We start from the raw sequence: 13,973 nt of genomic DNA, 5'->3' as shown, positions 1-13,973 counted from the left end.
AGGAGCTCCAATCAATATCCACTTACATCTGGAAACAACCTGTATGTTCTTGTGTGACTATGTGTCTGTCTGTGTGTGTTTGTGTTCTCATTGCCCTTTAATTGCCCTCCAAGCTAACCGTGTTAGTATTTTCTATTGTTTATTGTGTAAGTGGAGACCACGACATGCGAATTACAAAAAGTGCATGGTTTTGCATTTGGATGATATCCCACATCAGCCCTTTTCACAATATCAACTATTCAAACAATTAAAAATGAGACCATTTCATAAAAGCGTCGATGTAATACTTGTGGTTGTATCACCGACCATCAAATCCCCTCCATTTTGGTTAATGATGGGGTTGGATTAGAAATCCTCCATTTTTGTGGACTTCACTGGAGTGAATATTTAACAAAAACAGTGTCGTGTAACCAAGAGAAAATTAGTTTCCTCGGGAAATGCACTCTATTCATTTTCTGTTAAAGCTGACCTCAACTCTTCTTCGGCGCAAGAATATGGAGTAAACCATCGGTCTGGATGAATGTGCAAATATTTCTGCAGACACATTTTCAACATAGTTCCTGTCGCTATAATAATAAAGTGCCTGAATTCTTTTGTCCACATAGCGTTCATGATTTTGCATGGGACAACACTATCCAAAACAACAATCACTCAGACACACTTTAGTCTGGCGTTCCTCAAGGAAGTGTTTTAAGTCCAATCATTTTCTAGAAGGGTTGGACCTTCCTTTTCCACTTTGTAAGAACATCAAGTAAAAATCATGATATTGATACATGAACATTTCCACACACTAAAATATATAAGAAATTCTTCACAATAGCTACTGTAGTTGCAAAAAGCGGGCCCCACTCTACATTTCTTAACTTTTTATTTACTGTCCGAACACATATCATGTTCTGTTGTGATGTTTACTGTTAGGCAAAGGCATGCATTATGTCATTGAATGTGTGTGTGTATGTGTGTCCTGTTTTCCCTGCTGGTGTTGGGTTTAAGAGCGGGTGATTGGTTGCCGGGGGAAACAAGAACAGCCGTTTCCTAACTTGGCTGCAGGCATCCCTCAAATGAGGAGAACCTCCCTTGATGGCTGACCTTCACAACTGCAAGTGTATTTGTATATTTGCGCGTGTGTGTGTGTCTGTGTGATAATGTGATGAGGAGCCTCATTATTATCGACGGCGAGCAACTACACAACACTGATGCACGTGCGCAAGCCTTAAGGTGCATTTCAGTGATTTCGAGAGGGTGATGGGAGCAGCCCACGCTTATCCAATCAGAACGAGTGAGTCAGTGAGAAGAGGCGGATCTTCCATGTCCACTTTGTGATGGGGATTCGGGTTTGGAGGGTTGGGAGGGGGCGTGAGCCCTCCTTCTCACATGGACTGCAAGGTGCTTCGTCTCGGCGCCGCAGCAATGCTGCTTCATCAAGTATTCACACCTCGTCCTCCTTCTACAAGGCTCCCCATTGGGCGCTGATAGAATAATCCGAGACACTTCTAAATATTTCAATATCATGTACAGTATATCGGGGAGATAAACCAGAGGACTCCAGTGGGTTTCTTTTTTAATTCTATATATAAAGTGCTGCTGAAGGAAACGAGTTGGTGTTTGAAGTTTGAATTTGGACTTCCTGTGTGGAGTTTGCATGTTGACCCTGTGCGTGCGTGGGTTTCCTCCAGCTACTCACTGTTACGCCCACATTCCAAAACCATGCATGTTAGGGTGGTAGAAGACTGTTCTTAGGTGTGAATGTGAGTTTGAATCGTTGTCTATAATTGGCCATTTGGAGACTGTAATTGTCGACCGGCGCACCACATTTAAAGGTAATGAAAGAAGCTGCTTTAAGTAACCATGATTGAAGTTAGCTGTGACCACTCCCACAGATGCTCAGCCCTCCCTCGCACAGATCCGAAATGACTAATTTTGGCACTGTCCAATTTCCACCCGGAGCTGCATCACACGTTCACAGTTCTTACACTGGTCAAAAAAAAGAGAGCTGTGTGACAGAAGAAAGAAGTAAGCTGGCCATGAAAAGCAAAATACGAAATTAAAATAAACATGTTATAAATTTCTTCCTGCCCAGGCAGTCAAATCAGTTATGCAAATCAATGCCCTTCATTCAAAAGACTTTAAGAAATTGAAAATGATTTCTAATGCCTTGGTTAAACATTTCGCTCTGGCACATGCAGCACATCATCCTAAACATTTTCATGGCACCTTCCAGCCATCTCGTGACTCCAGGCAGCACCCACCTGCACGGCAAACGCCGGTACTCATCATCACAGGAACAGACAGACCACAAGCAGAATATCTTTCTTGGTCCAGTCTCTGAAGTCTCACAGCTGCCCCCACCTAGCGTGACTCTCGATGCACGTGTCTTCGACCCCCGCTTGGCATGTCGTGTTACCTTTCCACAGCTCAGGCAGCCACACACTGTAGCATCACTGCAGGATTTCCCACCCTTACTCATCCCGCTTTCCCCCTCAGTTGTAGCCCCCACCAATCACACTTTATGTCCTCACACTGGAAACTGCCTTCTGTTCTATTTTGGGCTTTCTCCTTCATCATTATCTCCAACCCATTTTAACGAGACTCTGACGGTGAGCCGTCCATCTTGATACTTTTTGGCACGCAGGAATTTTTATTAAGCCTACACACACACACACACACGTTTGAAGACACGCTCACACGTGCCGCAGCTACTGTTAATCTCATTTACGGATACAGTCGAGGATAGGTCATTCCCATGCAGACATTTCAAGGCGCATGAATGCTAAAAATAGCAGCACGCTCTCCTCGGGGTACTGTTCTCCTAACAACAACTCCTCCTTGTTTCTTAATATAGCATCACCCAGGATGAGTGAAGACAATTTTAGAAGCTGTTTTTTTTTTCTCACTGCTGATATTTTAGGTTTGTTACGTCATACACAGTGCTTGCTTCCAGGAAATGTCAGCTGTGATTCCCCAAGTGAAGATGCCACGAATAATCAAAATATCATCTAAAAAAATGTCGGTAATATTCAAACCCTTTTAGCGTATGAATATTTCGATGGTCTTCATTTGCATTATCAAGCTTAAATTCATTAAATTCTCTGGTCTACAGAAATGTATTATTATCATATTAAAGTGATCCCGCGCTACTTCGCCTTTCGTTTATCGCGGCTTCACCATATCGCAGATTTTTTTTCCAAATAAAAAAAAAACATTAAAAATAAAACTTCTAAATTGAGGAAACGTGTCTAACCTTTAGTACAATGTAGTGATGCTCCAAATGTTCGTTTACATTCCTTTAGAAGTCCGTTTTCGCGTGTTAGCACGATCACCAATTAGTATCTTTCCGCTAACTCGTTAACCTGCCCAGTACTTCTTGTTGGTGACCCTACTTTGCGGATTTCACTTATTGCGGGTGTTTTTTGGAACCAATTATCCCCAATAAACGAGGGATTACTGTAATTTCTAAACTATTTTAACGATAACCTTGGTAGTGAAAATTCTGAAGGCAACCTTCCAAATCTAGACATATTCTCCCATTCAGAGGATGCGGCATGCGAAGAAGGTGAACTCACTGTGAAGCTGTTGTTGACATTCTTGGTACTGGACTCCGCAACGCTGGCATCTGACAGGTCCACCTCATCAAAGATAAGTGACTGCAGGAAAGGTGAAAACAAGGGTTAGCATCTATTTTCTTACTCGATACATTGAATTTAACATTTTGACAGTGATTTCTACGGCAACAATGACGGGCGAAAGGCCTTATTATGGGTAAAGCAAGGCAGACCTGGAATGGGGTGAGAATGAAAGCATTTTTAGATGTGCACTTTGTCAACCAATCCACACCCAAAATGGATGGCACTATTTTGGAGGTGCTATGTGGCACTTCTAATGGCAGTAGCACCTTCTGTAGGGGTGCCATATGCCACGTAAAAATAGATGCAACGCGCAGCCGAGCGTCTTCACTGTGGTTTCCGAGCAAAAATAATTGCCATGGTTGGGTAACGTCTCATTTTTTTTAGACTCTAGGGAAGAACAAGGACTTTGGTGAGAATTCGTTGAGAGATTCACTCTGGCACGGATCCACACAAAACCATTAACTTTGGGTTGCGAAATGGTTCACAATAATATATACTGGATATGAAAACAATGCATTAAAAACAAAACGACAATGACAGTAGAGCAAAAACCTCCATCACGTCTCTCTGACTAGTTAGATACAAAAAAAATGACGTGCCATGTCAATATAGCGAGGATATATTTATGGCTGCAATTAATGATTATTTTATTAATTTGTTGATCAATCCAGTTAAATCGGGTAAATCAGATAAACCATGTCTCTTTTTTTAATGACTGAATTATTGCTCATTTCTCATTGCAACTCTAGAAAATATAAAAAAATATATATTTGGATATAAACTGTGTTTTGCAGTTTAAGTTCATTTGCATATCAATATCAAATTGAGAGTTTTGGTTTTAGGTTTTCACTGCACCATTACCTTAAAGCAAGACCAAACTGTGTGTTTGTGCGTGTGCGTACCAAGCTTCCTTCCGCAAAATAAAAAAAACACCCGGTGTTACATTTCATGGCAGGCGCTCAGTTTCCTCATGTTTGTCAAAACAGTGTGTGAGGGGGGGGGGGGGGGGGGGGGGGGTGTGTGTAAGGCACTGTAAGGACAGCAAGGGCCGACCACATTCATTCATATAGCTCCAAATAAGACCAAATGATCTGGACCTTTTAAGCGATAACTCACTTTGTTTGTCAGGCAGGAAATGAGCTTGACCACATAATAGCAGTACAACAAATCCACTGTGTTTTCTCTGTGGTTGCGGCGACATGTATTAAATACCAAGGACATATTGGCAAGCATCCATTCTCAACACCGCTTATCCTGTTCAGAGTCGCAGGGGTTGCTGGAACCTGTCCCAGCAAACCAAAGGTGGACTACACCCTGAACTGGTCAGCAGCCAGTTCGCTGGGCACACATAGAAACCAATAACCATTCACAACCACATGCACACCATCAGAGACAAGCAATATTGGCTGATAAGGTGATGTCCATCAAAGCAGCATCTGGACAACAAGCAGGACTAGGAGATGATGTCCTAATGTGTACATATGTGTGTGTGTATGCATGTGTGTTGGCCAAAAAGTGCCAACCCAAACACCCTGTTACGCCGGCTCATGGTTGCGTCATACTTAAGTGTATTTGTATGTGTTTTATGGCTTTTTACAGTCCCTTTGACACTCCCAGTCACACACAAACTTGTTTCCACACTAATAACACACATGAGCACACAAAACTGTCTTGAGGGAAGCTGTAATGAAAGCTGACAGCAATAGTGGACAAAAGTAAAGTGTTCCAGACCCTCTATAGCACCAACATATCGTACTGTGCAAAATTCTGAGGCCACCGTGTTATTTCATATGCCACTTGGTGCAATATTGAGTAAGATTGAACGGGCTTCAGAACACATGATGTTCGACTTCCCATCTAAAACTAAAGATGGCTGCCGGACAAGCAACATAGCGCACAAACAATGGAAGCCTTAACTTATTTTGATTAAATGTGTATTTGCTACCGAAACTGGAATTAGAGCTCGACTGATACTGGACTTATTCAGAATATCCAGTGCAAAAATAATTTCAATAATTGAAGTTGAATCAACCAATAAATATATTTTAGTTACTCATGTATTGAATGTAAATAGATGGATGGCACTGGTTAGTATGTTGGCCTCGCAGTTGGTGTAGGATTTGAGTCCAGTGCCGGAACTTCCTGCGTGGAACTTCTGATAGTGCCTGCGTGGGTTTTCTCCAAAGACATGCATGGTAGGTCGACTGACCATTCTAAATTGTTCGTAAATGTGATTCTGAACGACTGTGCCCTGCGATTGGCTGGCGACCAGCTCTGGGGGTACCCCACCTACTGCCCAAAGACTGTCGGGATAGGCTTCAGCACGCCCGAGACCCTCGTGAGGCTAAGCGGTTCGAAAAATGAATGAATTTATGAATGTATTAAATGTTGCATTTTTTTCTTTGCATACATAAAAAAATGATGCTGTACTTAAATTCTAAGGAAACACAGTTCCTTTCATTAAAAATAAAATAAAATGTATTTGTCAATGTATGGTTTATGGGAGGGCGAAGTTCTTGCAGAAAAAATGTTTAGTTTTCATATGGTTCCAACTAACTGTTGAATTACATCAAGTAAATATTTGATGTATCAGCCAGGCTCTAATTGTGATGCATTAATGTCATATGGAAACACATTTAAGCGATGATTAATCAAAGGTGGACCCCATGATGTAACTACACGGTACTAGTGCATCTCTACAGGTGATGAGCTTAAGGCTATACTGTGCTGACCCGAATTCTCACTAGGCCCTCCTCAGATCCGCTGGCACCCAGAGGTGGGGGTGAGCGCCGCGGGTCAGTCCAGCACACTGACAGAGCTCGCCAGCATATGCGGCTCCGGGACGCCCGGCGCAGCGCTCGCTCTTGCCAGCGGGCCAACGCGCTGCCGGACTAGCACGCGCATGTACATGGACCGGGAAGGGGTGAAGGGGGCGGGCATGGAAGGTAAAAGTAAAAGAACATAAGAATATTGTGATGTGATGTTCTATTCAAAAAAAGTTCATGTGATTTAGATCAAAATAATAATTGTACATAAATTATGTCGGATATACACAAATTAATACATTCAGGATAAACATATGATTACAAATAAATACATGTAAAAATGAATGACTATCATAGCAATTATAAAATTGACAAAATAAAATTCGCAATTGATTCAAATACATCGGAAATTCTCTAAAACATCCACACGTCCATTCGTGCTTTAACTTCTTCTCATCCAGGTCTGGGTTATTAAAAGAAATACATACAAATTATTATATGCCCTCAATAATAATACAAAAAATATATATTTTACGCTTCTACAGCTGATAGTTAGCCATATGGTAATAACATTTGTTTTCGCTTGATATTAATAGGAAAACACATAGATATCCGTGTATCCACAAGGTTGATCTCAAAATTGCAATTTGCAAATGTGGGACTTGTGAATTCACTGCAATGTGTCACATTGGAGCAGAAATCTGTGTTAATCTAAAAATAACAGTTATAGGGGATTTTATTTAGCAGTGGTTGGACTATTACCAGACTAAACAGATTGTTTAGACTTTACCAGACTAAACAGATTGTCTAGAAAGCTATTTATTGAAACAACAAAGATAGAATGGGGAAAGAAGATGTTTGTTAATGTTTGTGAGCCTGCAGGTACTGGAAGTGCTAATAATTTTTTAAAATATTTTTTTCCCCAATATGAAAAGGAAAAAAAAATAGCCAAACTACTATTATTTGCATTCTCTCCTCCAAATGGTGGTTTGACGATTATTTGTTTACTAATTCAAGTGTACATTACCTTTGCATCTTTGGCATAGTAGAGCGTTCGGCCTCTCAGCTTGAAGTAACGCTTCTTCCACCGCTGGAAGGAGCTGGTCTGTTTCAGCAACAATCCTTCCTTTATGCTCGTCTACAGGAAGGGAGTGGAAAGAAAAAAAAACACAGAAATAAAAAAAAATTTATGGTCCCATGTGGTGCAAAAGTGCATCTTGCAAAAGTCTAACAAATATTAATATATTAGTATTCAATACTGATGATGTAAAATGTATTCTTCTGTGATTGACGCTTATCTAAAACACATTTTGGAGTCAGATAATTTTTTTCAAGTGACAGTCCATAAAATGTGTTTTTTGGCAGTCACACCTTGTACAAACCAAGTGAAACATCAATTAGGTCCGCTTAAAATACATTCGAGTCAGCTTCCGTCAGACAGAGCTTAGTTTTTTTCATTTTTGCCATCATCGCCAAAATGACGGGCCTTCCATCAGCCTGACGGAATGCCTCTGGGCTTGTGTTCTTATCTCATATCTGCAGTGGAGCAATTTTGAGGAAATGAGGTGATGCTTTTCCATCTCATTTCATGGAGACGTTCCATGGCTGAATTACTATCACCACAAATGTCCACTTTAAGAGGGATTAAATCAAAGTCAAACATTTCTTACAAGAACGTTAAAAACATCATCACCTTCTTCTGCTAACTAAATCACTAAAGATTTTTTTTTTCCACCAGTCAAAAGCCATCATCACACTTTCACGCCAGCACCACAAGCATTTATTATTGGCTTCCATATTGGAACGGGTGGACGATTGTTAAAATGAAAACAGACGGGAAGACGGAAAGCTTCCACAATGGCAAAAATACGAGATCCTGTCCTCAGCAATCAAACCGTCTTTGAAATTCGCAACCTTGTTATGTGATGCCGGCGACATGCACTGCAAACACATGGCTGCACGTGGAAACGATAAAACATGCACACTGACTCAGGCATACACATACGCTGCAGAAACACACACACACACTCACACACACACACACACACACACACAGGCTATTTATAGCGCAGGAAGGCTGTTCTTGGAGGGGGGAATTACAAACAGAGACGCAGGCCTGAAGCTGACATCCTGCCCACCAGCTGTGTCAACTTAAAACAGAAACACTGCAAGCAGATGCACAAGTTAGCATGCATCCAGCAAGCTTTCGTGTAATATGAAAATTACTAGCATTCATTTCACAAAGATTGTGAATATTATTTTAAAATTGAAGATTTATTGTTTCGGTAAGGGCATTTGGACGCATTGGTCAGCTCTCACACAGAGCTCCATGTTGACACAACTGATTAGACGACGTCAGTGCCAGCATCTGGTCACGGTCTAACGTATAGAAAAAAGGACTGACATTTGCTTTCAATGCAACAGAGTGGAAGAAGTTAAATCGTGTAATTATTACCCAACATGAAAGCATAACTGCGGAGAAGTGAAATTGTGTAATTATTACCCAACATGAAAGTAAAACTCTGTGGTACAACCAATGTTATTCCTTAAATCAACTTTGCGTCTCAAAACAAGAAATTTGACTTTTGATTAATATTTGACATTGAATATTACCATTATAAGTCAGAGCCGATTTTCTTCAAACTCATTAGTGACTGACTGTATGTCACTCGTAGTCAGCCTTCTCATATTGAAAAAAAAAAAAGACCTTGAATGATGTCACAAAAGAAAATGATCAAAGAAGCTACAGTAAAATGCTAAAATAGTAACTTGTAATCTTAATGATTAAATAAGATTTTAAAAATTCTGTTGGTTTTGACAATCCTCTCGATCGGTTTCATAATTTAACAACTGTAACAATTGTCATGTCAATTTCTATTCGACATTATCTTACAATTTCCAAAAAGTGGGTCAATTTGAAAAGATCTTTGGCACAAGAGATCATATGCTGAACTTTTTCCCACAAAAACTGCTATTATATAGGACCCAAAAGGCGGTGAAGGTAAAACGACACTAATTTTCTTCCATGGATTGCTTCATGTTCTATTTTGAACAGATCTCGCTGGCAAGTTGCAAAACCATTCGGCCAAGAGTCGCAAGGCCTGTGATGTTGTCTTGTTTAGTCAGAAAGAAAGTGAAAACAGTGCAACGGTTGTCAGACAATGTTATGGTAATTCCCCTGCTCTGTTTTCCATTAGCACTGTTGATGGCCAAATTCCTGGATTAAGGTGAAATACTTCCAATGTGGACTTCCCTATAAGGCCTTCTTTCCCGCTCACTTGCAACCACAATCAAAGCAGGACCGAGGCGCTCTCGTAGCATATGAAGTCATCGCCCAATTTGGAGCCCAATGAAAAATACTGTAAATCCTAAATCAGTTTTTTTTTAAAGAGTTGCTGCCTGAGTCTTCTCTGGAATTGAGCTGTCCTATTTGAAATTTTCAATTGTATATTCTATTGTCCAAATTTGAAAGACTCATCTGGCATTATTTCAGCTTAGTGAGCAACTGAGAGATTTATTTTAAAGTGTGTTGCTATTTTGACATTACACAAGGGTGCTAGTGATGGCAAAGAAAAATATTATATTTATTTATATTTAAGATATTTATCTGTTTTGGTTATTTTCAATGAGAAAATCTGTGCTTTCAAGTCCAACACACGTCATGAGATATATTTAAATGCATACCAGTTGGAAATGAAATAAAACCTAATGATGCCATCAAAGCCCCAAACTTTTCCTTCTGACCAGTCAGAGCCACACAAACGACTTTAGCTCTAATTGGATGTTCTACTTTCCCCTTTTGTCACTCCTTGGCCTCCATAGTTCCTTTCCTTGTCTCCATCTACTTCCTCTCGCCAAGTAGGCCACAAGTGATCTTTAAATAGCGCTATTGCTCTCCTCCGTCCGCTGGCTCGCTCTTCTGCTAAATTGTGATACAGAGCTCAAGTCCTGTTGCAGAATAGAAATGAGTAACCTGAGTGCTGCGCAGCTTCCGCCCACACACACCGCTTGGCTACCGACAGCTCAACAACTGCAACACACACACACATACAAAATTGCACACAAACAAGCCTGCACAATGGACAAAGGCAATGGCGGCTCAAATGGATCCAGCAGCTGTGGTTGGTCAACGGAAAGCAAAGTGGACCAGAGAAACTCGTGTTCCTTTTTGACAAAACGCAGACAGTCAGTTTAACGAGGTCGTCGCATACACGGACGGGACTTGACCATCTATGAACTTCAGCTTGGCCAAGCCACAGTCAACAACAGACTCCATTACGCTAATGGTCCTGTCTTACCTTAAAGCTCTCCGAGCTTTGTGTGCTAAGCCAATTACGATTCCCTGTGGTCCCTATCTGATTAATGAGTTTGCTTTAAGAAAAAAAAGTCAGATCCTAATCTAGCCACTCATCTCTCAGTAGGGAGAAACGGAGCAGAGACTCTTAACTGCCTCTGAATTACTATCGCTGAGAAGATCCCGATTTATCAAACGGATGAAAAGAATATTAGGACACCTACAAGAACCAAATAGGTGCCTCCATTGGAGTCGGGCGCAATCCTCGCACCTCCGGCACTTTCCTGGAGACTCCAAAATCTGCATATTTGTTCAAGCGTTAACAAAGTGAGAAAGCAATTTTTTGACAATAATTTGCAACGATAACATCCACACACGTGGATTGACCAATTTAGATCTGTGAAATCTACACCTTCCCCGGTAGTGAAAGGAAGTTCTTGCATAATCCAGTAAAGTATAAAAAAAGTTTCAAGAGGAGCAGTCATTTGAAAGGGCAGTTGTCTCCTAAATGAACAAAAGGACGATTTAGTTGCAGACTGTCAAAGGTTCAGAGAAAGACCCCATTTTCTTTCCTGTTAACTAATATTGCAAGAAGCCTGCAGGACTCTGGAATAATAAACAGCAGGACGTGTACAAATGCACATATTCAAGCTACAGTTAAGTCGATTTATGTATGGATCCCAGCCTCCAATCACACCCTGCCCATTTTTCCAGACGTACTGTATACAAGACTGCAACTGTGGCAAAGAAGACAGTTTACTCATCTGTCCCTCAGATTATTGGCCATGTGGAGAAGATGACACTCAGTCATCATTCCATGCAGTTAGACTCCATTATGCATCCATTATGGACTCATTTGGTTGGCGAGAATGCTGCGTTTGTCAAGGCAGAACAATCAAGTCTTTTACAGATTTGCACTCTTAATCTGCTCACTTTCCTCAGGCATCTCCCGTGGCTGTCTACGTATACACATGCTGTCCTTCCCGATGGAAGCAATTGTAACTGTGTACCCTCGTACTCCCACGACATACTAAATTGTCGCCATGGTGATGAGAAAATTACAACAGTGTCGCCGTGAGGGGGTAATTCCTCTGTCTCCAACGTCTTTTGTGTAATATTATATGGGGACGTGTGTCAAGGAGCTACTTGGATTTGTTGGTGGCGCCAAGGCCAGCAATTTACTCGCAATTACCTCAATCGGATTCAACACCAGCTTTGGAAGGGGTCATTGCTTCAACGACAAACTGATTGTATGACACCACGACTTTGGAGAAGGGTGAGATACTGACACATTTCTGCATTCAGTTGTGAGGTATTTTCTTTCCTTAGATTCGAGAGCTTGTGCATCTAACACATGGACACAACACTGCTTAGTCTATAGCACAGGTATCAAACTCAAGGCCCGGGGGCCAGATACGGCCCGTCACATCATTTTATGTGGCCCGCGAAGACAAATTGTACATCAAATTCATGTGTCATTACTAGAATTGCAAATTGTCTTTACTTTAATATCTTTTTTTGAAGGATTTGACCAGTTTTTACTCATCTGATTTGTTTTGTAGCTTCTACTGTATATAATATGAGGTGGAAGCTATGACTACAATGCGGCCCGCCAAAAAAATATGTGGCTCCATAGACAAATTCTTCATGTGTCAAGTTACAAATTGTCTTCACTTTTAAAAACTACAGATATTGCTAGCAATTTTTGTTACCATTGATCTTTTAAAAATATGATCTAATAATAATATCTGCGCTTTGAAACTTAGTTACTCATCAGTTTGTTGACGGTCATAATGGCCCTCCGAAGGAAACTATGACAAAGATGAGTTTGACACCCTTGGTCTATAGCCACGTTTCCACCAAGCAGGTCACCAGAAGTCATCATGCCTGTGGAGCCCAAACACAGAAATTGTGCGGTCAAAGGGACATAAACAATCCCCCTTTGTAGCCTGCCTTTTGCCCAAACTTAGCTGGAATACATCCCAGATCCCTAGCACACTTAACAAGATAATAGCCTAGCCAATAATTGGGCTGAAGGTCTCCTACAAAACAACAACAGTGATCACAAAGCTAATATTTTATGCGGGAGAAGGATTTTCGGAAGAGGGTTTGTCTTAAAACACTAGAGAACAACACCATTTGATTGTGACAAGAGGACATTGTAGAACAGTGGAATGAACACAGAATTTGAATGAAATATGCGGGGGAGGTGCAGCTGGGTTAGTCTCGGGAGACGTGGCAATAACGGGTGTGGTTGACATTCATCAACAGATGTTGAAGGGTCTGGACATTGTTGGCACTGACAGTTGTTGCATGACAAATTGGGGAACGTGTCCTTCTAAGGTAAAGGTTGTATTTTATTAACGTGCTGTAGAACAGTGGAACGTCTTTAACCTTCTTGCAATGCTCGGGGACCAGATCTCTCTGGTTAAGGGCATTGGCTTGGACTTTTTGGGACTGAAGGGGGAACCAAAATACCAAAAGAAAGCACACAATAGGACAGGAATACCAGACACAGACCCCAGAGAGTTTTGTCCTTAGTTTATAGTGGTTGACTAAAGTTAACAACTAACCAATCTGGATTAATATAGCATCTTATCAGCATGATCCCAGTCCCCAATGTGTGTTTAGGTTCTTAGTGTGCCACTCCAAAGTAAGGTACAGTAAATGCACTATATTTGTCAAATGAGCTACATCTAGGACACAGGTGTCAAACTCAAGGCCTGGGGGCCAGATACATCCCGCCACATCATTTTGTGTGGCCCGCGAAGACAAATTGCGCATCAGATTTGTGTGTCATTAGAATTGCAAATTGTCTTCACTTTTATAATATCTTTTTTTTTTAAATATTTGACTAGTTTTTACTCATCTGATTTGAAAATGAGTTATTTGTCAGTTTGTTTTGTAGCTTTTACTGTATTTAATATGAGGTGCTCATACAGTCATAATGGCTCTCCGAAAGAAGCCATGACTACAATGCGGCCCGCCAAAAAAAGGAGTTTGACACCCCTGATCTCGGACCATGTGACTGAGGAGAAGTTGGTAGGAAACAATCGCACGGACGGTGGACTATAAAATACAGCTTCTTGGTCAAGAGAGCTTGCTGTAAACTAATCGTGAGTGTTTTTGTAAGTTGGGGAGATAAAACCCACACAAGAATGGTGGGGAACGTGCAAACAATACATAAGGATGATTGTTAAGCGGGTAAACAACAGTGGGAAAAAGTTTTTTTATAACTTTGTTTTCCAGCTCGCATATGCAATGGTTTTGTAGCACTCTCAAAATTTG

General features: G+C 41.0%; 1 protein-coding gene across 7 annotated transcripts in view; it reads right to left on the bottom strand.

The window, feature by feature from the left end:
• Positions 1-13,973, bottom strand: part of dgkh (diacylglycerol kinase, eta) — a 36,993-nt gene that overhangs the window by 20,002 nt on the left and 3,018 nt on the right. For 5 of the 7 annotated variants that reach the window (XM_061286966.1, XM_061286967.1, XM_061286970.1 and 2 more), the window contains 2 exons: positions 7,419-7,529; positions 3,564-3,644 (listed from right to left, as the gene is read on the bottom strand). In XM_061286966.1, the coding sequence (XP_061142950.1) occupies positions 3,564-3,644; positions 7,419-7,529 (192 nt within the window). Of the gene's footprint in view, positions 1-2,249; positions 2,441-3,563; positions 3,645-7,418; positions 7,530-13,973 lie in introns of those variants that run through there. The other 2 variants (XM_061286972.1, XM_061286971.1) reach the window with 2 other exon arrangements.

This window comes from Syngnathus typhle, linkage group LG9 (assembly GCF_033458585.1).
Source record: "Syngnathus typhle isolate RoL2023-S1 ecotype Sweden linkage group LG9, RoL_Styp_1.0, whole genome shotgun sequence".
Taxonomy (NCBI): domain Eukaryota; kingdom Metazoa; phylum Chordata; class Actinopteri; order Syngnathiformes; family Syngnathidae; genus Syngnathus; species Syngnathus typhle.
The sequence above is the reverse complement of the archived record's forward strand: the minus strand, read 5'-3'. Positions and strand labels throughout refer to the sequence as shown.